This window comes from Oryctolagus cuniculus, chromosome 11, assembly GCF_051225735.1.
Source record: "Oryctolagus cuniculus isolate XC-2025 breed Fujian yellow rabbit chromosome 11, ASM5122573v1, whole genome shotgun sequence".
Lineage (NCBI taxonomy): Eukaryota > Metazoa > Chordata > Mammalia > Lagomorpha > Leporidae > Oryctolagus > Oryctolagus cuniculus.
In genome coordinates, this window is record NC_142877.1 from 15439987 (window position 1) to 15465024 (window position 25038).

General features: G+C 55.5%; 1 protein-coding gene and 2 long non-coding RNA genes across 14 annotated transcripts in view; 2 read left to right on the forward strand and 1 right to left on the reverse strand.

The window, feature by feature from the left end:
• Window positions 1–306: 306 nt before the first annotated feature.
• LOC149123355 (uncharacterized) lies at window positions 307–3856 on the forward strand. The gene is made up of 2 exons (XR_016216571.1): window positions 307–421; window positions 2224–3856. It is a non-coding gene; the product is annotated as an uncharacterized LOC149123355 (long non-coding RNA).
• The window catches only part of L3MBTL1 (L3MBTL histone methyl-lysine binding protein 1), a 38817-nt gene continuing 16762 nt past the window's right edge, over window positions 2984–25038 (reverse strand). For 4 of the 12 annotated variants that reach the window (XM_089307985.1, XM_089307988.1, XM_089307989.1 and 1 more), the window contains 15 exons: window positions 23670–23755; window positions 23065–23169; window positions 22199–22334; window positions 21803–21894; window positions 20113–20264; window positions 19619–19695; window positions 18986–19071; window positions 18720–18830; window positions 18120–18234; window positions 17245–17344; window positions 16874–17071; window positions 16718–16767; window positions 13653–13810; window positions 13150–13212; window positions 2984–8215 (listed from right to left, as the gene is read on the reverse strand). In XM_089307985.1, coding sequence (XP_089164111.1) covers window positions 8081–8215; window positions 13150–13212; window positions 13653–13810; window positions 16718–16767; window positions 16874–17071; window positions 17245–17344; window positions 18120–18234; window positions 18720–18830; window positions 18986–19071; window positions 19619–19695; window positions 20113–20264; window positions 21803–21894; window positions 22199–22334; window positions 23065–23169; window positions 23670–23755 — 1664 coding nt within the window. In that variant the 3' untranslated portion in view covers window positions 2984–8080. Of the gene's footprint in view, window positions 8216–13149; window positions 13213–13652; window positions 13811–16717; window positions 16768–16873; window positions 17072–17244; window positions 17345–18119; window positions 18235–18678; window positions 18831–18985; window positions 19072–19618; window positions 19696–20112; window positions 20265–21787; window positions 21903–22198; window positions 22335–23064; window positions 23231–23669; window positions 23756–25038 lie in introns of those variants that run through there. The other 8 variants (XM_089307987.1, XM_089307986.1, XR_016216567.1 and 5 more) reach the window with 8 other exon arrangements.
• Window positions 21890–23706, forward strand: LOC149123356 (uncharacterized). The gene is made up of 3 exons (XR_016216572.1): window positions 21890–22050; window positions 22954–23074; window positions 23567–23706. It is a non-coding gene; the product is annotated as an uncharacterized LOC149123356 (long non-coding RNA).

A 25038-nucleotide genomic window follows, 5' to 3' on the forward strand; every position in this document is an offset into this window, starting at 1 on the left:
CATGGGAACTGCATGGTGAGGATGGTGTGTGTGTGTCTTGACTCCAGGGAGGGTCTCTGAATTGCCTGCTGACACTGTCACATGTCCATTCTCTGGAATTACCCTGTGCTCCAAGGGCCCAAGGTCCAGCTCCAATGCTGACTCGCCCCTAGAGCCTTTTGGCACCCTATCAGCCGAGTTGCTTTCCTTTCTCTTCCAACCTGGAGGACTGACAGTGGAAAGACTTGTCTCCCAGGACCCTCCCTTCTACCCTTTCCCTGATGGGGGTTACTAGCCCCAATGCCTGGCCTTTCCAGGGATGGGACTCTCATTCCCCGCTGGGACCCTCACTGCTGGACACCTCTGGCACTCTCTTACATTCAGCCGAGCCTGCCACCCGCAGCTCACCTGCTCTGGCGCCTTCCTGGGAGGTGAGTCACAGGTGAGTTGGGACCCATGCCCAGTTCTGCCCTTTGCAAAGCTGAGGTTCAGGGACCAGAGCTCAGCTCCTCCCAGCTTGCACGGGACGTTTTCTCATGGCTGACCCAAGGCCGCCCAGGGTCGAGGGTTCTAACTCAGGGCAGGGGCAAGGGCTAGCCCGCTGGACACGTGAGAAAAGCCCTTCCCAGTAACCCCTCCTCAGTAGGCGTCTCGGAGTCTGCCTTTCACAATGCTTCCTCCTTTTCTCCTTTATGAAAATGTCAACAACTTTCCCATCAGCTAGTGCCATACAGACCGATCGCTCTGATGTGCTCTGGAGGGGCCCTGTGTGGTCACGCCCCCTGCCTCCAGCAACACACACATCAGCACAGGTCTGGCCTCCGCCCAGCAAGGGGAGGCGCCAGCCCAGGTGCACAGAGCAAATCAGGGCAGCACCTGAGGCCCCGCCCCTTCCCTGAGCCAAGCTGCCCCACCAAGCTCCCTTTCTGCACTCCCAGAGCTGAGCTCTGGTTCTTTTTTTTTGTTACAAATCCACATAATGGCACGACTGCATAAGCATTCCAACAACAGAAGACCATAAGATCCAGAGCAAAAGTTTCCCTTCCAGCTCAAACTTCAACTTCACTTCCAGAGGTAGTTGCTGTTCACCGAGGATGGCAATATTTCCAGACTTCTGTCCACATGCTAACCTAACCTATGTATCCGTTTACCATTCTTTTTCCCCAGAAAAGAATTCTGGCCTATTCTACATATATTGTTCAGCTATTCATTTCTTTCCCCCTCACATGCGTGAGAGACTACACAGAGATTCAGCCTTTTGACAGCTGCCTCTCAGTGCAGTGTGGGATTCACGTCACCACCCTTGTCCTGCTCCTTTGCTAATGAGATATGAAGGCTTTCACTGGTCTCACACTTGTAGCAAAGCCTCAGAAAACTTGGCATTCATGTCCTGTGGCCTTGAGGTCGTATTTCTGTCTGGTAAACTCCGTGAAGTGGGAGTTCTGGGGTTAATCTTGACCCATCTACCAAACTACTGTAAAAAGCTCAGTCAACAGACATGGCCACCAGCAGTGGTTTATTGCAGGAAATGTATGCAAATATGAATTTTTCCACTGTGACCATTTCAGTGTATAGTTTAGTGGTATCCAAGTACCTTCATGATATTGCACAACCATCACCACTATTTCTAAGTCTCTCCAAATCCACTCTCTATTTCTCAAACGCGTTAAACACCCTAAAGTGAAACTCTGAAGCTATTAAGCAGTAACTCCACATTTCCTCTTACCTTTGTGCTTGGTAGTCTCTCATCTACTGTCAGTCTATGAATCTGTCAATTCTAGATCTCCCATACATGTGGAATCATATAGTATTTGTCCTTTTGTGTCTGGCCGGTTTCACTTAACACAATGCTTTCAAAGTTCATCCATATGGATGCAGGTTTCAGAACTGTATTCCTTCGTGTGGCTGAGTAACATTCCATTGTTTGTCTATCCATCTCCTGATGGCCACCTGGGTTACTTCCACCTTTTGGCCATTGTAAACAGTGCCGCAATGAACACAGGTGTACAAGAATCTGTATTCAACTCTTTCAGGTAGATTTCCTGAAGTGAATTTCCACCGAGAAGTGGAATTGCAATGTCATATAGTTCTATGCTTAGGCTTTTGAGGGGGGAAAACGCTTTCCAAAACAGCTGTACTCTTTTACTTCTTCATCAGCACTATAAGGAGCCCCCATTTTTCCTCATCCTCATCTGGGCAGCATTTTATTTTCTTCTTCTTCTTCTTTTTTTTTTTTTTTTACAGGCAGAGTGGACAGTGAGAGAGAGAGACAGAGAAAGGTCTTCCTTTGCCGTTGGTTCACCCTCCAATGGCCGCCGCGGCCGGTGCGCTGTGGCCGGCGCACCGCGCTGATGCAATGGCAGGAGCCAGGTACTTATCCTGGTCTCCCATGGGGTGCAGGGCCCAAGTACTTGGGCCATCCTCCACTGCACTCCCGGGCTACAGCAGAGAGCTGGACTAGAAGAGGAGCAACTGGGACTAGAAGCCAGCGCCCGTATGGGATGCCGGCGCTGCAGGCAGAGGATTAAGCAAGTGAGCTACGGCGCCGGCCCCTTTTCTTCGTTTTGATTATAGCCACCCTAAGATGTGAAGTGCTATCTCACTGTGGTTTTCATTTGCATTTCCCTAATGTCTAATGAGCTTTTTGGCCATTTGTACTCATATATCTTGTTTAGAGGAATGTAAATTAAAGACCTTGGCTCATTTTTTCATTGAGTTGTGTTAATTTTAGGAGTTCTTTATGTTCTGGATATTAAATCCTTGTTGGATATAATTACACTTGATCTTAGCCAAAAGGCCAAGAAGTTATTGGATATGATGGCAAGCATTTTCTCCCATCCTGTGGGATTTTTTACTCTTTTGATAATGTCTTTTGAAGCACAAAAGTTTATATATCATTTTGATGACGGTCAATTTATCTTTCTCTTTTGTTGCTTGTGTTTGTGGTGTCACATCTAAGAATCTACTGGCAATCATGGATATTTATCTTCATGCTTCCTTCTAAGGGTTTTCTCATATTTAGTGAACTGACTCACTGTGAGTTAATTTTTCTGTATTAGGTGAAGTTATCATCCAACAACTTGGAAATCCAATCGTTCCAGCTCCATTTGTTTAAGAGACTATTCTTTCCCTACTGAAAGGACTCGACACTCATAAAAAATCAGTTGGCCATAGATATATGGGTTCATTTCTGGACTTTCCATTCTATTCCATTGGCCTATGTCTGCAGTATGCCAATACATACCATGTGGTTTTGATTACTGTAGTTTTGTAGTAAGTTTTGAAACTGAGAATTGAGCTCTCCAACTCTTTTCTTTGTCAAGATTGTTTTGGCTGTTTGGAGCACCTCATAATTCCCTACGAACTTGAGGATCAATCCAGCTCTGCAATGGCAGCTTGAGTTTTTGACATGGATTGCATTAGATCTGTAGATCACACTGGTAATATTGACACCTGAATAATAGTAAGTCTTCCCACTTTGAAAACACAAATGTCCTTCCATTTAGTTAAGTCTTTAATTGCTTTCAGCATACAAGTCTTTCGTCTCATTTGCATTTTTTTTTGACAGGCAGAGTTAGACAGTGAGAGAGAGACAGAGAGAAAGGTCTTCCTTCCATTGGTTCACCCCCCAAATGGCCGCTACAGCCTCCGCGCTGTGCCGATCCAAAGCCAGGAGCCAGGTGCTTCCTCCTGGTCTCCCATGTGGGTGCAGGGCCCAAGCACTTGGGCCATCCTCCACTGCCCTCCTGGGCCACAGCAGAGAGCTGAACTGGAAGAGGAGCAACCGGGACAGAATCCTGCACCCGAACCGGGACTAGAACCCAGGGTGCCGGCGCCACAGGCGGAGGATTAGCCTAGTGAGCTGTGGCTCCGGCCCATCTCCTTTAAATTTATTTCTAGGTATTTTATTCTTTTAGATAATCCTGTAAATGCAATTGCTTCTTCTTCTTTTTTTTTTTTTTCCTTTTTTGAGTGGTCGCTGCTGGTATATAGAAACACAACTGATTTTTATGTGTTGATATATAATCTTTAACTTGACTGAATTTATTAGTTCCAGCAACTTTCTTGTAGTTTCTTTGGGATTTTCCAGATAGAATATCATGTAATCTGTGAGTAAGTTTCCTTCTTCCTTATCAGTTTGGATGCCTTTTATTTCTTTTCTTATTGAATTGCCCTGTCTAGAATTTGCAGTACAAGACTCAATAGCAGAAGTGAAAGGAAGCATCATTGGTCAGGACTGGCCTTGTGGTGCAGTAGGTTAAGCCCCCACCTGTGATGCTGGCACCCCATATGGGCAACGGTTCAAGTCCCAGCTGCTCCTCTTGCAATCCAGCTCCTGGTTGATGTGTCTGGGTCCCTACACCCATGTGGGAGACCTAGAAGAAGCTTCTGGCTCCTAACTTTGGCCCTGTCCAGCTGTGGCCATTGCAGCCTTTTGGGGAATTAGTCCACAGACGGAAGATCTCTGTCTCTCCCTCTGTCTCTGTAATTCTGCCTCTCAAATAAATATTTTTTTAAAAGCACCTCTGTCTTATTCTTGATATTTGGGAGAAAGCACTCAGCCTTTCACAGCATGGTTCCCTTCTCCTCATAGTTTTCTGAGTGTTTTTTTTTTAAATCATGAAAATGGATTTTGTCAAATGCCTTTTCTGTGGCAACTGAGATAACCTTGCTCCCCTCCACCCCTGTACTATGTTGATAAGTTGTTTTACCTCGGTTCATTTTCTGTTGAACCCAAGCACCTGAGCCATCCATCATTGCTGCCTCCCAGGCTCTGCAACAGCAGGAAGCTAGGGCCAGGCGCCGGAGGTGGGCATTGAACCCAGGCGCTCCAATATGGGACACGTCGCAGGCATTTTAACCAGCAGGCCAAAAGCCTGCCCCTTAAGTCTGTGATTAATCAAACTTATGTCCTCTTTTCTTGCCCATTGGAATTCCTCTTAGCTTCTCTAACTTCTTCCTTTCATTCTATTTCCATCTATGTTTATTCTACTTTCTGGGTAAAGTCATCAACTTTCAAACCTGTGTTGATTTTTTAAATCTCAGCGATCACATTTTAAGCTTCCAAAAACTCTTTGTTGTCTCTCAATGCTTCTTTTCCTCCTATTGCAACCATTGGTTGGTGGAGGATTTGCTCTGGACAAGTGGAAGCATCAACTCTCCCACTGAACAGGAGAGGGAGAAGGATGGGTGTGGGAGGGGGACACGAGCAGATGTAGTGGCAGGCAGGAGTGGATGTTCAGTTTCTCCGTGATGCCGATGGACATCTATTCAGACACTGGAGAAGGTAACAGCACAGGAGGTTTCAGGACTGCAGAAAGGGAAGTTGGAGCTAAGCCTTCCCAAACCCCAGTGGCTTCCTTGGGTAGCCCTTAGGCACTTGTTCATGCTAAAGTCAGAGACAAAGCTACTGTGGCACCACTGTGCTGGGTCAAGCAAGCAAGCTCCCAGGGCAGGGTCGAGGCAACGGACTCCCAGGTGGCTGGCTGCGTGGTGTGCGTTCTCTCGGCCCGGTCTGGAGGAGCCGCAGGCAGAGCTATGAAAGATACTGACGAGGGAGAGGGTACGGTGATCACAGCTGGTGTTTCTGCCGCTTCCCTGCCTGCTCACAGACTAATGTACAGCCAGGAGAACCCGTCGGCCTCTTCACGACATGCTCCTTTTGCGTTTTCTGGGTGTTTCCGGAGGAATGAACCAGACTCTGCTGCGTCTCACCCAGAGGCTCACGTTTATTCACCACGTTTCAGTACAGGACACATCACACATCTCATCTGCAACCTGTTCTCACCCCGGAGTCGGAGGCGCTTCAGCTTACACCAGTGGATTCTCTGAGAGAACTCGCACGCACGTGCACACCCACATGTGCAGAGGCAAGTACAGAAATGCAATCCCACCACAGTGCATGTGAATCAAAAGTGCAAAAAGGCTTCGTTCGCAGACTCTGGGACCGTCCTCCCCGCCCCAGGCCAGGGCTGGGCGGGGCTGGGTGTGCCTGCAGGAGTCAAAGGGTAAGTGGCACCCACTGCTAGAGAGCCGGGCACAGGGCAGCGGGGGCGGCCACGGCCAACTCCCTCCCTCACTGCATTCCCAGGTCAAGGGCTGATGATCTCTGCTGGGGACAGAATGGGGTGAAGAGGCCAGACTTCTTGCCACATCTGATGAGTTGTTCTCTTCCCAAAGAATTCAATGTCAGTGCAGAAAGCGTTGAGGCCCCACAGCCTGAGACTTTTTCTCCATGGTCCTTGGCTCAGCTGGCCTTTCAGAAGGCAAGTACTAGGTAGCTGGCACGCCTGGTGCAGCTGCACAGCAAAGCTGCCGTGGCCTCTGTCCTTAGGGGCCAGGAGGCCCCCAGCACCAGCTGTGAGCACCTCACAAGCTGGCAAGCGTCGCAGGATGAGCAGTTGATGAGTTTTGTTCTAACCCAGGTGACAAGATGAAAGAGAGGCTTGGACTTGCTCCTCCTGCCCTGGGCCACTGGGCACCACATGGCCTCTATAAACCCGACCCTCACCTCACAGCTGGCCTTGCCCTGTGCCCTCCCAGGAAAGTTGTGCTCAGAGATGCCTCTCAGGTCTGAAAGCCCCACAGAGGTCTGCAGGGGGCTGCATGGCTGTCCTCCCCCTTGGGAGACAGGGGCCCCTGCCAGGGGCTGTGGCAGGAAAGCAGCAGAGCTTTGGGCATCCCTCTTCTAAGGAAAAAATAAAGCTTTGTACTTGAACAACAATAGCCCTTGACGTTTTCCCAACGCTGAGCACCCTTTCAAACACTGCTAAGAGTGCCCTACACATACGTGCACACACACACACACATGCACACACATGACTGAGAGAAGGGGCTTGGGAAGGCCCCTGACCCCACACCCTGCAGGTTCATCTCAGCACCTGGGGGCGGGGAGGCGTGGCCTTGGTCCCTCGCCTCCCTGGCTCCTGCTGGGCACTCTGGCCCGTCCTAGCACGCAGGTTTGGCAGTGGCTTGGAGGAGGCTGGGCACCCACCTGACAGGGCGAGGAAGTCCCAGAGCCCTAGTCGGGCTCCAGGTGGCAGTGCGGAGAAGGGCTTAAAGGACCTGGAATACTTGAAGGGAGGAGTCCACCTTCCCAATCTGGCTGTTCTAACACTGTAAGCGTTAAACAAACATCTAAGGGACAGACGGGAGGCGACGTCACGTGACACAGTGCTACATTCTCAAGACAGAGAGGCCTGGCAGGCGGGCGTGGGGCCCTCGCGCTCCGGGCAATACCTTAGCTGAGATCTACAGCCACACAGAGGATGCTGTGCCCAGCTTGGGGTGTCCCAGCCTGCTGGAGCTGCCCCACTGGCCAAAGACTTGAGATGGTCTGGCAGGCCCTCGGGCTGGCCTCCTGCCAGGGCTACCTGCCAGGCCGGGCTTCCTCCCGCCCAGGCCCAACACAGGACGGGTGTGTGCAGAATGCAGTGGAGACTTCTGCCAGCTGCACACGGGCTCTCGTCACCTTCCCCCAGCCGGAACTAGGACTTGACGTAGGACACCACGATGCCAAGTGGGCCAGGATGGGGCATGTTCTAGCAGGTGTCCAGGCGCAGGGTCCCCCACTTCTGAGCTAAAGGGTGGAAGGTGGCCGGAGGTTCCCAGTGGATCCCAGGACAAGTTTCTGAGGCCCACACATCTAAGGGGAAGAGCCAGGGGCTTGCCTGGGCCTTGGCTGGGGGGCGCCACCAGGAAACCAGGCCACAAAAGGAGGGCAGCAAAGCCAGCAGACAGAAGGGGGTGGTCGTGGCGGAGCCAACAAGGGGAAAGGACAGCAGACTAAAGACCTCCAGTCCCGCCACTCCTGTGCACTGCTCAGAAAAAGACCTTTGGCGTGGGGCTGCCTGGACCAGGGCCCCTTCAGCCTGCCCCGTCGGTAATGCCCCCAGCCCAGGGACACCTCCCTGACATGCGTGGTGGCAAGCGAGCCCCAGGACTCCACCTTCTCAGGGCCCCTCTGCTCCACCCGCTGTCCAGGAAGGACCAGCCCCTGTCAGACCCAGAGCACAGGGACAGAACGGGACATGAGGAACTGAGGCTGGGAAAGAAGCATCAGCCGGCGCGGGAGGCCCAGCAAAGGCCCCGGGCCTGACAGTCACTTTAAGGAGTCGTCGGCGTTTTTGAACATGAGAATGGCGTTATAGATCTTCAAGGCTGGGCCCAGCTTGACGCTCATGATCTTCACAATGTCCGCCTGTGTCAGCAAAAGGAAGGCCTCGCCGTCAATCATCTGAGGGGTTGGGGGAGGGGAGGGGAAATCGGAGAGGGTGGAGAGGGCCGTGGGGGGCCGGGGGAGGGAAGGCGGCGATGCGCATTGGGGGTGCAATGGAACGGGAGGATGTGGGGGAGGACGAGAGAGGGAGGAGGAAGGAAAAGGAGAAAAGAGAAGGGAAGAGAAAGGAAAAAAGGAGACAGCCATGGGGACGGAGAAGGAAAGCAGCAGCCACTGGTCTCCCCACGTCACGGCACGCAGCCTTCCCCTCTCTCTCTCTCCCCACTGCGCTGACCAGCCTGAGCGTCAGTATTTGCATTTTCAGTCTGTCAAGTGCTTACGGACAGAGGCTTCAAAAACCTGCCGCAGTGGGCTCAGCACCAAATGTAGGCACAGAGCCCTTATGTAAACATCATGCAGGATTTCAGGAGAGCGAGAGATCCGAGCAGGGGGCCGGGCGGGCTTGGCCCCATCTGGCCCCTGGCAGACTGCAGGGTCGCACTTCCAGGAAGCCAGCCTTGCCCACGTCCTGTTGCAGACGGTTCCTGAACAACCTCCGGATGGATCGCTGGCATGTGATTCAAGTCTTTGAAATGCCAGAAACCAACCAAAAAACGATCACACAAAAAACCCCGAACCCCAAACCTGCTGTAGTTGCTGCCACGTGGACCCTCAGGTCAACCTCACTGTTGCTAACAGTGAGACAGGTGGACCCTGCGTGCGTCCCAGAGTGATGCAGTGCTAGGTGCACGGTACACAAAGGTAGATAGAGCAAGCTAACCCAACACTAACCAAGCCTTTGGACGAAGCTTTTCTGGATTTGGGGAATTGCAGAAGGTACAAGAGTAAGTTAAGTGTCAGCACAAGGAAGCCACGGACAAAACCCAGAAGAATACGTTTCACAAGACTTGTTAAAATATAGTGAGGGCTGGCACTGTGGCGTAGCAGGTTAAGCTGCCACCTGCAGTACTAGCATCCCATATGGGTGCCGGGGAGAGTCCTCGCTACTCCACTTCCAATCCACTTCCCTGGTAACGTGTCTGGGAAAGCAGTAGAAGATGGCCCAAGTGCTTGGGTTCCTGCACCTGCGTGGGAGACCCGGAGGAAACTGCTGGCTCCTGGCTTTGGATCAGAGCAGCTCCGGCCTTTGCGGCCATCTGGAGAGTGAACCAGCAGATGGAAGACTTCTCTTTCTCTCTCTCTCTCTCTCTGCCTTTCAAAAAAAAAAAAAAAAAAAAAAAATCTTAAAAGCAAAAAAAAAAAGATTGTGAAAAAGAAATGAGACGGGCTGTTCCCAAAGAGAGGATATTTAAGAGATGAAAAAATGGACAGCAATCATGCAGGCCCAGTTTGGATCCTGCCTCAAAAACTGCCAACAACTCTTCAGAGGCAATGGAGAAATGGAGATGTCGGCATACAGACTTGGTTAGTGGACGCGGTCATACAACAGAGTTCATGTCCATCTTGGAGAGGGGCAACAGTGTTGGGCTTACATAGGGAAAATCCTTAGTGGCTTCTGAAAATGTTTATTTATTTATTTGTGATGCACAGGAAGAGAGACACACAGAGAGACAGACAAATAGACTTAGAGAGAAAGGTCCCATCTGCTAGTTCACTCCCCCAAAGCCCAAGATGGGTGGGACTGGGCTGGGGACTAAAGCCAAGAGCTGGGAACTTAATCCAGGTCTCCCATGCATGTGACAGGAATCTAACCCCCTGAGCTGTCACTGCCACCTCCCAGGGTGTGCATTAGCAAAGAGCTGAAGTCGGGAGCTATAGGCAGTCATCGCATCCCAGTACTTGGACGTGGGACAGGGGCACATTAACTGCTAGGGTAAATACCTGGCCAGAAAGCCCTTAGCTTTAAGACACGCAAATGAAAGTGTTCAAGGTAAAACATCATGATGTCTATAATTTCCTTAAAATGACTTCATATAGGGGTTGGTGTCGTGGCACAGTGGGTTAAGCCACCTCCCACGACAGCTGCATCCCATATGAGCACCAGTTCGAGTCCCGGCTGCTCCACTTCCAACTCAGCTCCCTGCTAGTGTTCCTAGAGAAGCAGTGGAAGATTGCCCAAGTCCTTAGGCCCCAGCTTTCCACATGGGAGACCCAGCTGGAGTCCCAGGCTCCTGGTTTCAGCCTGTCCCTGCCCCGGCCATTATGGTTTTTTGAGCCAGTAGATGGAAGATCTCTCTCTCTCTCTCTCTCTCTAACTCTGCCTTTCAAATAAACAAAAATAAATCTTCAAAAATGGTTAGGTTCCTGTGAACCACTAGTTACGATATTTTAATAAAATAATAAAATAATTTTTGGGCTGCACTGTGGCATAGTAGGCTAAGCCTCCGCCTGCAGCACCAGTATCTCATATGGGCGCCAGTTCATGCCCCAGCTGCTCCTATTCTGAGCCAGCTCCCTGTTAATGGCCTGGGAAAGCAGTGGAAGGTGACCCAAGTCCTTGGGTCTCTGCACCCATGTGGGAGACCTGGAAGAAGCTCCTGGCTCCTGGTTTCGGATGGGCCCAGCTCCGGCCATTGCGGCTATTTGGGGAGTGAACCAGTGGATGGAAAACCTTTCTCTCTGTCTTTCCCTCTCTCTGTCTGTAACTATACCTCTCAAACAAATGAATAAAATAAAAACAAAACTTCAACCAAAAATAGGCGAAGCAAATACAGAAAATGTTGCTAATGGCTAGCTCTGGGGACAGGCTGGTGGGTACTGTCAGGGAAGGAAGATGCCAGGTGTGAGAGAGGAAGTCAGACCAGAGAGCTGGGGCAGCGGAGGCTGTGCAGGGCCAGGGCTGCTGGTTTTGAGAAGAACCTTGCTCCTATGTCTGGTCCTCGGGAATCAGGCACAGAAGACATTCCGTGTTGCTTCTTAGGTGCTGCACACTTGTTTAATTAAGCAAGCACTCATCACTCATTAATGCATTTAACCTTCACGACAACCTTAGGAAGCGATACCAGTGTCACCCCCATTTCACACACGAGGACGCTGAGGCAGAGAGGCGAAGGCCCTTGCCCAAGATGCCCAGTTCCCTCACTTGTAAGCACCTGCCGCGGTTGACAAGCTAGTTAAATGGGGGCCTTGTTAGGACCACCTGACCTGGAGTGGGCAGCGATGGGCTGCTGAGACCACGCTTCCCTGGCTGAAGGAGCTGCAAAGGAGGGTATCCGTATTGTTTGGAAGGAAGCCCTATACAAAATCAAAGGTCCCTTACTGTTTCATACTCTGTAGAGTCATGAAGTTCTTTATTTAAGGAAACCTGAGCACTGGAAGCCAGAACTAGGGGCCAGTGTTGTGGTGCAGCAGGTGAAGTTGCTGCTTGCAAAGCCATCATCTCCTATTGGAGTGCAGGTTCAAGTCCCAACTGACCCACCTACAGTTCAGCTTCTTGCTAATGCACCTGGGAAGGCAGCAGAAGATGGCTCAAGTGCTTGGGCCCCTGCCATCCACATGGGAGACCCAGAGTTCCAGGCTCCTGGCTTCACCCTGGCCCAGCCCTGACTGTGGCAGCCATCTGAGGGATAAACCAGAGGATGGAAGATTTCTCTCTCCTTCACTGTCCTTTTTTTTAAAAAATGGATTTATTTATTTATTTATTTGAAAGTCAGAGTTACACAGAGAGAGGAGAGGCAGAGAGGGAGAGAGAGGTCTTCCATCTGCTGGTTCACTCCCTAATTGGCCACAACAGCTGGAGCTGCACCAATCTGAAACCAAGAGTCAGGAGTTTCTTCCAGGTCTCCCACACGGGTGCAGGGACCCAAGGACTTGGGCCATCTTCTACTGCTTTTCCAGGCCATAGCAGAGAGCTGGATCAGAAGTGGGGTAGCCAGGACTCGAACTGGCGCCCATATGGGATGCTGGCACTGCAGGCAGCGGCTTTACCCACTACGCCACAGCGCCGGCCCCTCCTTCACTGTCTTGCCCTCTTTCTCAGTCACTCTTTCAAATGAATACACAAATAAATCTTTTAAAAAAAATTCAGATGGGGCCAGTGTTGTGGCCTAGTGGGTAAAGCCACCACCTACAATGCCGGCATCCCATATGGGTGCCACTTCATGTCCTGGCTGCTCCACTTCCTATCTAGCACCCTGCTAATGGCCTGGGAAAAGCAGTGGAAGATGGACCAAGTATTTGGGCCCCTGCCACCCTCGTGAAAGACCCAGATGCAGCTCCTGGCTCAGCGCTGGCCGTTGCAGCCATCTGGGGAGTGAACTAGCAGTTGGAAGATCTCTCTCTCTGTCTCTGTAACTCTGACTTTCAAATAAATAAATAAATCTCTTTAAAAGTCAGAATTACCATTTATTACCTTCACTGTATCAGGCATTCTGGTATAGGAATATGATTTACATGTTACTCAATAATATTGCTATTGCATATACACACACAAACATGCTAGCGATGTCACTACACTAGATGTTCTAATACAACGTCTCATTCTTCATTTCCAGGGCTGACAGTGGCCCTACAGGGCAGTCCTCAGTATACCACTTTTTATAGTCAGGAAGACACAGGCCCAGAGACAAGGAATGCATCAGCAGACCTGGGATCCCAACCCAGGCTCCCAAGCCAGCATTCTTTCATCCACAACTCACTGCTTCTCATCTTCATAAGCAATCAGGTCTGCTTTTAAGTGTGTGTTAGGATCTTTGCAGTAGACAGAATTGCCTGAGCCATTCAAATCAGTTTAATTTGTTGACGGGTGAGATAAGTCTGGCAAATAGAAGATAGGGCAGAGAAGTGAAGCGAGTCCTATCTCCAGGGTATGTTTTCCTTCCTAAAGATGACGCTGAACACACAGGGTCCCCAGGCTGGGCCAGACTTCCCCCAGACACACGGGTCTCTGTGAGTAGTTGGGCCGCAGCAGTGCTGAGGAGGGCACCTGCTTCCTGCCGCCTCGAGGACACAGTGGCCTTGCCTCCGGCCCCTGCTCCGCACTCACACCTTACCTCATCTTTGAAGAGGCGTGCTTGGTCCTCGCAACCTGTCAGGGTCTGAACGAAGCCAAAGACCTGGGGAACCAAAGGAGCAGGCTGACAAGGGGCTGGGGCTTGGGAGTGTGTGCGTGCAGCTGGCCTGAGCCCGTGTGGCCTCAGTGCCCTTGGGGCTGTGCCACTGCCGCTTCTGCTCGCCAGTCCCGTCTCTGAGCTGGTGTGTGGGCGAGGTGAGGCTCCTCACTCCTGAGGCGCACGGCTGAGGCCTGACTCCCTTGCGGGATTGCTGTGGGCACAGGCCACACCCCCCACCCACAGCCTGGGCCTATCAGAGGACAGTGTCTCCATCAGCCCCTGCCAGGCAGCCAGAGGGAACCACGGACAAAAGGGATGAGCAGGAGCTCGGGTCGGGAGGGGTCCTGGGTCCCTGATTACCCAGACCAGGGGTTCTCCCGAGCCTTCCCGCCAGGGGAGAAGAGGGGCAGGAGGCAGATGAGGGAGGGACTCTCACTCCTCACCTCCTCGATGGTCCACTTGGCGACTGTCGAGGCCGAGATGCCCGCCACCCCAGGCAGGAGCTTGCAGTGCTGCTCCCAGCACACGGACAGCGAGCGGTCCGGGTGGGCCGCCAGGGCCGACGTGAAGAGGGACTGGTGCACGACATCGGGAGTGAGCGCTGCAAGGCAGAGGGAGGCTGGCAGGCCCGAGCTGAGGACCCATCCCGTCCCGGATGCCTGCTCAGTGGGCGGAGCACACAGGACCCTGGGGCCTCTCCCGAGATCCTGTGAGTCCAGGGGAGTCATCGTGTCTCCTGACTGCGCCTCCCAGTAAAGTGGGTCCCTCAGTGCAGACTCGCAGGCCAGTTACTTGGGGCGACCCCTCACCCCGCCTCTCTGAGGCTGTCACACGGGGGCCCACAAGGATGCTTGCTGTCTGTAGGCTGCTGCACACCTTGCATCCAAACGGTCCCCCAAACCCAAACAAGCCCAGCCCTGACGTCAGAGGTCCTCCGCCTGCCCTTCCCTTCCTAAGTCCTTCTGGGCCCCGGCTGGCTGTCTCCGAGCTGGAATGCTTCTGATTCAGAATCGCAGTTGTCCCACCGCATGGCTGCTGCCGCTGTCCCAGGCCCCAGTGCCTCTCTCCTGCCACTCCCACCAGCTTGGTCTGCATCGACACCTGCACACCAGCCCTAGCCTCTCTGGCTTCATCAGGAGCCTGCCTGACCACTTTGCTCTGTGACTCTCCCTCCCTGGGCCCTGTCTGCCCCCAGGCCCAAGCCAGAGTGCCCGCCCGGGGCCCCAACTGCCCCACTGCAGTATCACCCAAGGCTGCTCCCTCTGCACTGCCAGCCAGCCCCACAGCCCCCGGGACGCACCAGGATCTCCTGTGAGACCCAGCACAGTAACCTCATCCACCTGCCACAGGCTGGGCCTCCCGACCGCGCCCTGCCCAGGGTCCTGCCTGCAACCTGGGTGGGCTCTGGGGGACAGCATGGTGTTTGCAGGGCGCCTCCCTCCATTTCTTTCTCCTCCAGAGCACAGGCCAGGAGCTCTCGTGGGCAGTTCCGCCATCTTATCTAACTGCAACCTACTTGGCACCAGGTCAGAAACGGCTGCCCTGGTTTCTTCAAACAGTGGACACTCCCAAGACTACAGGGCAGGCAGAGCCAAGTCCTGCGCTGGCCAGGAAGCCTCCGGGTGGAGCAGTTCACCAGCAAAGTCCGAGCCCACCCTGAGACCTATCCGCAGATGTCTCCCTGGGGACAAAACCCAGAGTGGCCAGTGTGCCTTCTGCCAGAGGCCAGCAGGTGGACACACGGACTCTGTCCCCTGCTCTGTCCTTGAAGTACCTAGAGGCCTTGGCCTCCTCCTTCCTTCCTCTCTCTGGGCCAGTCTTAGTCTCCAGGACTTAACTGCTCAGAAGACCACACGGTAGACAGGTGCCCTCTGGTGGTCATGTGCTGGCCCTGCAATGGGAGCTGACCAATGGGACCGCCCCCCACCCCCACGCCCACAAGAGCCTCAGAAGCCCTGGCCCCCTTCATCCTTGCTCAGGCCTGAGGCTGCAGGAATTCTGTCTCCACCAAGAGAAGAGGGTGGAACGGCAGCAAGAGGGCGCCGGGCAGAGAGCCGCAGCACTAGGAGCCGGGTGCTGACACTGCCAGCCCTTGGACAGGTGGTGCTCCTGCCCAAGGTCTCCCAGCCCGTAAAACGCCATCCGACTTCAGGGCTGTGTTTTCCCGTCACTGTGTCATGTGCACACTCACGCTACCTGGATCAGAGAACAGTTCCTGAAGAACCAGAGTGGCCTGGGCCTGACCCAGAAACTGCAATGAACCAGGTGAGTGTCCAAGGTCTCTTCTAGCCTTAAAATGATGTCCTTCCATGCCACCGAGACAAGATGCCCAGTGTCCCTGCCGGGTGGCAGGCCCTGCACCAGCAGCCGAAGACGCGAGATAAACTCACCACCCAGTACAGGCTCGCTCTGCCCTCCCCTCAGAACACGTCGTGTCCCTGGCAAAATTCCTACTAACTCCACGCCTCACAATGCTGGTGTGGTTGGAGAAAGGGCCTCTGAGTGAAATGAAGGCCATTAGGGTGGGCTGTAATCCGATCTGACTGCTGCTCCTTGCAAGAGGAAATCTAGATATACAATGAGACATGGTGGTGGTGGGGTGCTCACATACAGGGAAAAGACCAGGTGGGGCCACGGCTGGGAGGTGGCCACCTGCAAGCCAAGGAGAGGGGCCTTGAAAGAAACCGCCCTGCTGACACCTTGGCCCTGCGCTCCCAGCCTCCAGGAGTGTGAGGAATAAATTTCTGTCGCTTAAGCCAGCCAGGTGATAGCGTTTTGTGGCAGCAACCTGTGTAAACTAATACAAAGGATTGAGGAGTGAACCGAGGTTTGAGTTGGGTGCTTTTCCGCCTGGTGTATCGGCAGCAGGTGGCAGAAGTCAGACTCAAGTTTCAATCCCAGCTCAGTGTCTTACACAGTGAACGATCTTGAGCCAGTGACTTTACCCTCGGAGCCTCACACGCCTCCCTGTCACATATGTCACATACAGCACAGGGCACTTGCGAGAGTTGGCAACCACATGTGAAGAGCACCCACACAGCGTCCACCCGAGAGCAGGTGGAGCAGTAACCACCATCATGTCAGGTAGTGACACTTGAGAGGCACGTTCTACCTGGGAAACTGTGGCTCAGAGATGGTAAGCGGCGTGTTCAAGGTCACACAGCTAGAAAGTGACATCGATGGCCTCCTTCCCAGGAAGCCTGGAGTCGGCCAAGAGCAGGGCCCGGGGTGTTATCCTGCCTCGTGGGGAGAGCCAGTGGCCCAGAAAGGGTCTGTGTGTCTTTCCCAGAGACTCACAGCAAGGCCCTGGCACAGCGGGACCACAAGGTGGGAGCTCAAGGTCATTTGAGGCCCCTAGCTCTGCTCCTGCCACTGCTCTATGCCCCCAGAGCATCTCCAACGAACAGACAGCTCCCTGCCCGCTTCTGGTGCTCAGGGCATCCCAGGCGTGCCAGCCCACCAGCCGTGGAACTTGCCCTGGGCCCTGGGAGGGGGAGACGGGACTCACTCTGGAAATCCTCCTGTGGAATCTTCCGATACTTTGGAGGGCGTCCGATCCTGCGGAGAGAAGGAGTGAGTCTGCGGCAGGCGATCCATGCCTGGCCCAGCAGGGCATGAGCCCCACAGCCAGAGAGCCCTGGTCCTGCCTCCCCGGGCTCCTCACCGGCCGTGGTGGCGAGGCTTCTTCCTTGGGGACAAGCCGGAGAGGCTCCTCTTGCGGGCCGAGGCCTCCGAGTCAGACAGCTCCGCTTTCAGCCGGCCCTGGTTCCTCTCCGCCAGCGGGCAGCCCGAGAGGCAGTGGTGAGCTGTGAACTTGCCTGTGACGTGGCCCGAGCCATCGCAGCCAGGAGTGGGGCACTTTCTGGGGCAGAAGAGGGCCTGGGGTGGGTAGGATGCACTTGGCCCCACTGGGCCCTGCCACCCCTGGCCGTGTTGGAGAACGTGCAGGTGAGTCCTGGTGCACCGCACGGAGATGTGCCAGAGACCCTCCCCGAGCAGCGCCCGGGCGCGTGCCAGCAGGAGGCCTTCTCTCACCGGTGGTGGAAGCTGTATTTGGAGGTCCTGGGGGGCGGCAAGCTTCTACAGCTCACGGGGTTGCAGTCCGCAGGGGAGGCAGCGCTGGGCTCCCTGGGCCCTGGAGGAGATGGAAGGAAAAAGTCAGCAGAGGGTCCTGGGCAGTGGGGGGAGGGGACTGAAGGCAGGGGTGGGCAGCTTCCGCGGGGTAGGTCAGCACCAGAACGAGCTCCCCAAGTGCCTGCTACTGCACAGGTGCCCCAAGGCAGGGTAGGACGCCTCGGCTCCCACATACTTCGCTGGACCCTGCAAGCCAGGCCCTCAGCCTCAGATCCTCTCCCTTAGGGGAAAGATCAACTTAGCGCTGGTCCGGGCACAGCAGGCAGGTTCACGTTACGCTCCGTTCCTGTCCCGCTCTTCGGCCCCGAGACCTGGGTAACCTTTCGTATGCTCTGCCCGTGCTCGGCGGCAAACATCCAAGAAGGATCAGCTATCAACACAGTGGCAGCAGGGAAATACAGAACCTTCTGGGTGAGAGCAGGGCTGAGTGGAAGGAGCTGCACTCAACCCCTGCCTGTGTGGAGGGCCAGCATTGCCTTAGCAGACTCGCGCACGCTCACGTGCAGCTCTGCTGCGTCTCGGAGGACCCTGAGTGCAGAACTACCTCCTTGGCACGAGCTCCCTGGTGAGCCGGCCCCTCCACACCTCCACAGTTCACCGGGGGAGGCAGCAGCACTGCTTGGTGTGGCACTGCCCTGAGGCAACCCAGAGCTCGTTGTGGGCACCACAGCCCTGTGTCAGACCTGGGTGTGGGGGTCAGAGGCCCCTGGGCAAGCTGCAGGACAGAGGGGTGGCAGGTGGCAGGGACAGGGGCAGAGTGCCCTTGGGCTACACACGGAGAGGAGGCTGCAGGGGATGTCCTGTCTTGGAGCACCAGCCCGCAGGGTGGATATCTGGGTGGTCGGCATCAATCCAGAAGTCATAGCCGTGACTCCAGCCATCAAAGTGCAGCTGTGGAGGGAAGGCCCTTGGAGGTCAGGTGTTCCTCATGGATCCCAGCTCAGTGGGGATGGCCCCCCGCCCCCACTAACCTTCCCTCCCCCACTCCCCCAGCTCTAGCAGCCTCTCCCCACCAGCCCTGGGGCCCATCAGAGGCAAGATTCTGGATCAGTGGAAGATCCAAGGGGCCAACGCCACAATGCCGTAACAATCACCACACTGCCAGGGGCTTCACTCATTAAACTATCAGCGTCTCCTGTGTCAATCCATGGATGGGACAAGGATGATTGGGCCCACTTTACAGATGAGAAGGTAAAGGCTCAGAGAGGGGAAATGACTTGTCCAAGCCCACAAAGGCAGGCACGGATAAGGTGAGAATGAGGTCCAAGATCTTTGACCTTGTCTGTGTCACGCCACGCCCTTGACCTCTAACCAGTCTACAGAATCCCTGCCCACCTGGCCTGTCCACTCCCCCAGTGCCAGGGTCCCGGGGCCACCTTTATCCGATGGTCCTCCACATCCTCCACGCTGGCCACACGAATCAGGGCTGGGTTCCTGCGGTCCACGGCCTCCAGCTTCATGTTGACCAAGAAGCTGTGAGGCGGTCGCTGCAGGAGGGGACAGCTGCCCTCAGGCCCAGCCCAGCTGAGCGGGGAGCACGGGTGCTGTGCCTGGGGAAACTGTGGCCTCCCCAAAAAGCGGAGGCCGAGGCCCCACCCTGCCTGGCTGAGCTCAGCCCTGGGGCCCAGGAGCACAGACTCACCACCTTGAAGGCCCAGGCAGGCACAGCGGAGGTCCCAGTTTCCTCCAGGTATTTCTCCCAGCAGAAGCTGTCAGGGTCTGGGTAATCTGGAGGAGAGGGTGCGAGCAAGGTGTAGCCTCCCAGGTGCACGGGGGAGAGCTCTGTCCCCAGGCAGGAGCAGGAAGGGGTCCTTGGAGCAGAATCTCCACCCCCACCCCCAACACACACACACAGCTGCAGCTGCTTGTACCAGCTCCCAGGGCGGACGGGTCCTAGTGCTAGCCAAGCACAGCCTCGCCCCAACACTCCCAGGGCATCTGGGGACCCTGGCTGCCATCAGCTGTGGCCCTGGTCCTCCAGCTCCAGCCTCCCTTGCACCTGCATGGTGCCAGAGCCAGTGGGATGCTCCTGGGAGGAAGGACACACTTCCTTGCTTTGGGCTCCCTGCTCCCTTGAGGTGCTCCTCTGACTTGCTCGCCTAAACATGAACAGAGCCAGGGTGTGCAGAATCCCCCTAAAACCCAAGGGCTCTCGACTCCCAGACCAAGAGGCTGAGACCCCAGAATATAAACAGCCAACTAATGAGGCGCTGGGAAGGGGCCAGGGGTGGGGAGGTGGGGCCGGGCTGGGCACTTGCTCAGGCTCCAGGGTCACCTTGTGGAGGGGTGAGGGGTTTTCCTTGCTTCTGGCACCAGCCCACTGGGTGGATGTAGGGGCTGCTGGGATCACACCTGCAACCAAAGAATACGTCACTGTCGCAAGAGAAGCTCCAAGGCCCTGCGCCTGCCGTCTTCTGACAGCCTGGTCCTAGGGCCCACCCTCATCCCACCTGCTACTGCCAGGGAGACAGACAGCTGATGACAAAGACACGGTCACATTAACTAAAAACTCAGAGCCACCATTCCGTCCGAGGGAAGAACGAAACACAGGGGTTTGCTCCTCTTAGCCAGGACATTTTGAGATGAAACATTGAACACTGAGCTGTGTTTCTGATGCTGCAGCCCAGATCCACAGTCAAGTCTCTCCCACCCTGCACCAGGTCTGAATGCCAGGCCTGCACTGAGCAGGGCCAGCTGGTCCCTGAGATGTGTACAGAATCACCCCTGCCATCCCCTCAGCCCTCAGGCAAGTCTGGGCCCTCCCACTACCAGTAGTCATAAGTATCGTCCCAGTTGTCAAAGTGCACCAGGAAGCGACTGTCCACCACGTCGGTCACGCTGGCCACGCAGACGAGAGACGGGTTCATGCGGTCCACAGCCTCCAGCTTCATGCCCACCTGGAAGCCCAGGGGTGGGGGACTCTAGGGGCAAGAACAGGGGCTGCACGGCCAGGGCCAGGCTGGCCAGTGCTAGCCCAGAGCCCACTGCAAACGAAGAAGTAGGTGCTCTAGGAGGCCTTCCCGGGAGACGGGCAGGGGGAAGGAGGGAGAAACAGGCTGGATCAGGGGGTCCCTCTAGGGCAGAATCGTAACCTAAGCTCTGAGCCACTCAGGAATGTCTGGCTTCCAAGGTGTTCTCAGGGGTGGCTGGAATTGTAGCAGAAGGAAAGTGATTGGCGGGAGGCTGTGCGTTCACCCAGAGCCTGGCAGGCTGAGTTCAGGTCTCCCCGACCTGGCACAGCCTGGTCTGGCACGGCCTGGGGCGGTGGGGCGGTAGGTGGAAGGGAAGGCGGTGCTGACGTGTGTGGTAGGGAGCAGAGGGGGGACCAGTGTTAAGTGGGCATCTGCCAGGTCCCAGGCACGAGCTTCAAAAGCCAACCCCTCCCTTCCTCTTTACAACAATCTGTGCGACCTGCATTTTCTTCCAGGACAGAGTGCCAGCCAGCAGCAGGACTAAGGTATGTACACAGTGTGACTGCGATGTCTGCATGCCCTGTCACAACAGCAGGTGGGGCGCCCAGTCACCTTGGAACCTGCAAGGACGGTCTCTGGGGCTGGAGTAGGGTGGGGGAGTAACAGTCCCTACGGTGGAGTCCATGGCCCAAGGCGCCTGGACCTGTGATGTGGTGAGGCTTTGCATGGAGGCTCCCTGTATCTCCAGACCTGTCACTGGGATTACGTGTTGACCGCTGCATAGAGCTGGCTGACAGATGCTCTGAACAGAGGAGAGGCCGGGAGGCGAGCTGCCGGGAATGAACAGGAGAGCTTCCACGTGGCGCAACAGGAAGGAAAGGGCAGCTGCTGGGGTAGAGGCAAACCGAAGCAAGACACCTGAGCAGCAGGGAGTCTGCGCCCAGGCTGAGGGAGGCAGGCCAGGGGTCCCGAGGGTGGGGGTCGGGGTGTGTGTGTGTGTGTTGGGAAAAGGTGTCCCACAAAGGTTCATGTGCTGGAAGCTTGGCCCCCAGTGTGGTGATGTTGAGAGGCGGCGGACGCAGAGGGAGATGGGGCTTAGTGGGAGCTACTGAGGTCACTGGGGGCCTCACCCTTGGGAGAGGGTCACGTAGTTCTCGCAGGACCCCGTTAGTCCCTTGAGAGCAAGTAGCTCTAAAGGAGTGAGCCTGGCCCGGAGTCCCTGTGGTTTCCCCTCCCTGCGTGATGGTGCTTCCACCCTCCTGACGCCGCATCTGCCATGAGACCCTCTCTAGGGGCCCAGCAGGTGGAGCCGCCCAGCTGGGACTACTCAGCCTCGGGTATTTCTTGACAGCACAGGATACGTACTAAGACAGGAAGGAGGAAAGGAATTGGGGGCCTGGGGGACACAGTGAGCTTCTCCGTGGCAGCAGAGACCAGGACAGGCTGAGAGCACCAGAGGCTGAGCCCTCTTCTGTCCAGACGGCTCCCAGGGCCAGCTGCGGGGCTCTGGCTGCAGGGGATGTCCGCTCTTGCTTAGGGGCACTCACGTGGCTCTGGCTCACAAACAGGTGCTTGGGGGCAGCCTGAGCTCTGGTGCTGCGCAGGTACTGGCTCCAGCTGAACTCCTCCTCCTTGTAACCTAGGCCCCTCGGGGGGGACGAACAGAGCGCTGTGCAGAGGCTGGGCCGCGGTGAAGGCATGCCACGTGGAAGCAGCAGAACTGGGGAGGCCTGGAGACCCCACGACCCTCAAGAACCTGCCCAGGGACCCCTTGTGGAAGCAGGACAGGACCTGGGTTAGCAGAAGCCCCAGGGCTTCTGGTGAACTTGGCCCTGGGGCAGAGTCGTGGGATGTGATGAAGAGAGGCTGGCTTTGGAAGGAGGGGGAGAAGGGCGGGGTGGGAGGACCCCCTGGCTCACCAGGACCGACCCAGTCAGACTTACCTTTGGGAGGCTGCAGTTTGTGCCCGGTCTTCTCAAACCAGCCAGCAGGGTGAATGTCAGGGGAGTTGGCATTGACCCAGAAATCATGGCACTCGGAATACCCATCAAAGTGCAGACGCAGGCGGTAGCCACACACCTGGCCCCGCAAGGGGAATCACGGTGGCTACAGTGTCCGCGGATGGCCCACTCCCTCTCCCTCCCCTTCCATCACTCCCAGGTTTCCCCCATCCTGACCTCTGCCCTGCACTGTCCCTCCCCACAGTGAGGACACTGATGGACATACCAGCCCCAAGGCCTGGGTGCAAGACAAGTAGACCCTAGGACACCCACAGGGCTGAGGGCTGCTCTCCACGTGCCCTGCTTTGGCCTTCTGGGCTAACAGTGATTCCTTGAGCCCGCAGCCCCAGCTCACTTGCTGCTTCTGCCTGCAACCCCCTCCTCACCTGCAACCCATCTTGCAGGACCCAGCAAAGGAGGCCCTTCCTCCATGCTCCCCCACCCCCTAGCTGAACTCAGCGCTCTTTCCCTGCCCCTCCCTGCACCCCTGGGGCTTGCCACTGACACTTCCACCTGGCTGACTCCCTACACAACTGTGGGCTTCCAAAGGACAGGGACCTTGCTGACTCACGCCAACCTCTCCAGCCCTCGGCTCTCTAAGCTCCCAGCATTTGGTGGCATCACCGTCCCATGACACTTCTGTTTGTTGTTGTTATTTAAAGAAACTTTTTGTGCGTTCCTACCAAATCCCCTGCTAGACTGTGCTTTCCAAGACAAGCTGGGGCCGTGTCTGCCTCCATCCCCCAGGGGGCTCCATCACGCCACACGGACAGACATCATCAGAAGGGAGAGTCCGGATCCCAGCTCACCTCGGCCACGGTGAGGATGAAGTACATGGACGGGTGCTGGGGGTCAATGCCTTCCAGCTTCATGCCCAGTTTGAAGCCGTTCTTGTTAGGAGGGACTGCCTGGGACTGCCAATGCACACAATGGAGGGGACCCAGCTTCCACGCAGCCTTATCCTTGCCTAGTGGGCTTGGGGTGAAGGAGCTGCCTTTAGGCCCCACCTGCCTGGTACTTCCAAAAGGGCAAATGTTTGGGGATCTTTACTGCAGGGATCGAGAGGGTAGAGAAGCTCCCAGGTCCTTCGAAAAATGGGGGCTGAATCGGGGCTGGACTAAAGGCTCCTTCTTGCCCAAGTCAAGGAAAGGTCAGCGCTGGATTGAGTGGGAGGCACCAGCGTTCAGAACCCGGCAGGCCCAGTGACGGCTGAGCCCAGGTCCCACCCCCCGGGTCTTCCCTCCCTGGAAGCCCCTTTGGGGGACCTTTTCTACCTAGGGCTCTTACTTAGTTCTCCTTCCATTCTGCCAGTTCACTGAGGACTGACGGACAGAAAACACCAGAAGGCGCGAGTCTGGTGGGAGTCCCTGGACTGGGAAGATATGGCTGCTCAGGTGGAAACTGCACAACTCACGTCTTGGAAGAGGCTGGCGGGGGCAGTAACAGCCTTCTGCTCCTCCAGGTAGGACTCCCAGGACCAGCCTTCCTTCTCGCCTGATGCTGTAGGGAACAGACAGATGGGCCGGCTCCTAATGCACCGCTCGCCTCAGTTTTCCCTGACCGAAGTCTGCCTTAACATCTCCGATACACCGTGTCTGAACTCACATGTACCCTTGGGTCCCACCAGCCAAGACGGCAAGCCGCAGTCTCAGGTGAGGTGGCCCCCCGCCCCGCCCCCAAGGCCACGGTCAGCAGAGGTTCTTTGGGTTATACAGCAACCAACGAAGGCCGCAAGGTCTCTGCTGTGGAGGGACGCTGAGCCGGACGTGTTATGCAGGAGGAGTCCCTAGCTGGGGAACTTAATCTCAGTGCCACCTAAGCTCACAAGGAACACAGAGGAAGAGGAGGGGAAGTACAGTCAAAGAAGAATCAGAGGAGGCTGGACACGCAGAAATGAGAGACTCGAGTCTTCTGCCCTCAAACTCATAGTGCTGGCCTGGAGTTTCCATCCTTCCTGGGTCTTTGCCAAGTCTGTCTGTCCTGGGTTCCAGCTCTGCCTTCCCTGGCTCTCTTGGCCACCATCCTGCAAAGCCCTGGCGTCCTCTATGCCCAAGCAAGATGCCTTTTCCCTTAGTTGGTGCCTAAGTGGTTAGAAGTTATTTGCCTTGCAGCCTACTATACCCCTCAGTCACTGGAGCAAGGCTTGGACACTCAACTATCTATCTGGCCCAATTAGGCCAGAGCCAGGACTCTGATCATCAGCTAATTGATGGGACCATCAAGCCCTCAGAGCCCTGGGCCAGCCCAGCAAGCTAGGGTACCTGGTGTGCCTCTTTGCTATTCCTCGTCCTGTGTGGAACTTGGACTGCTCCACAGAACACATCGCTGAGTTGGTTCCCTCCAGTTCTCCACTCAGTCTTAAGAGCAAGCAGTTTTCTTGCCACTGGGATTCCCCATCCCCATGTAGAATACTGCTTACTTTCCCAGAACCGTCACTGTGATGACACCGCCCTCCCTGGATGACATCCTTCCTTCTGCCTTCCTCTTCCCAAACTGAAACGTAAGCCACGAGGCTGACCACTTGCCCCGGATCTCATCTCAGGCACCTCTGCAGCTCCCGGGAACTTAAATTCTGAGTTCGCTTCCCTTTAGCCATACTGGGACATGGCCAAGCTCTAACACCCCCATTCCAGAGCAGACGCCTCTGACCAGCACCCTCTCTGCTGTGTCTCTTACCCCCCACCCCACACACACACCTCCCAACACGGCCACATTCCTCCCTGGGCCTGCACTGTCTTGACAGTCTCGCTGGTCACTGCCCACAGCCAGTGCACCTTCTTCAG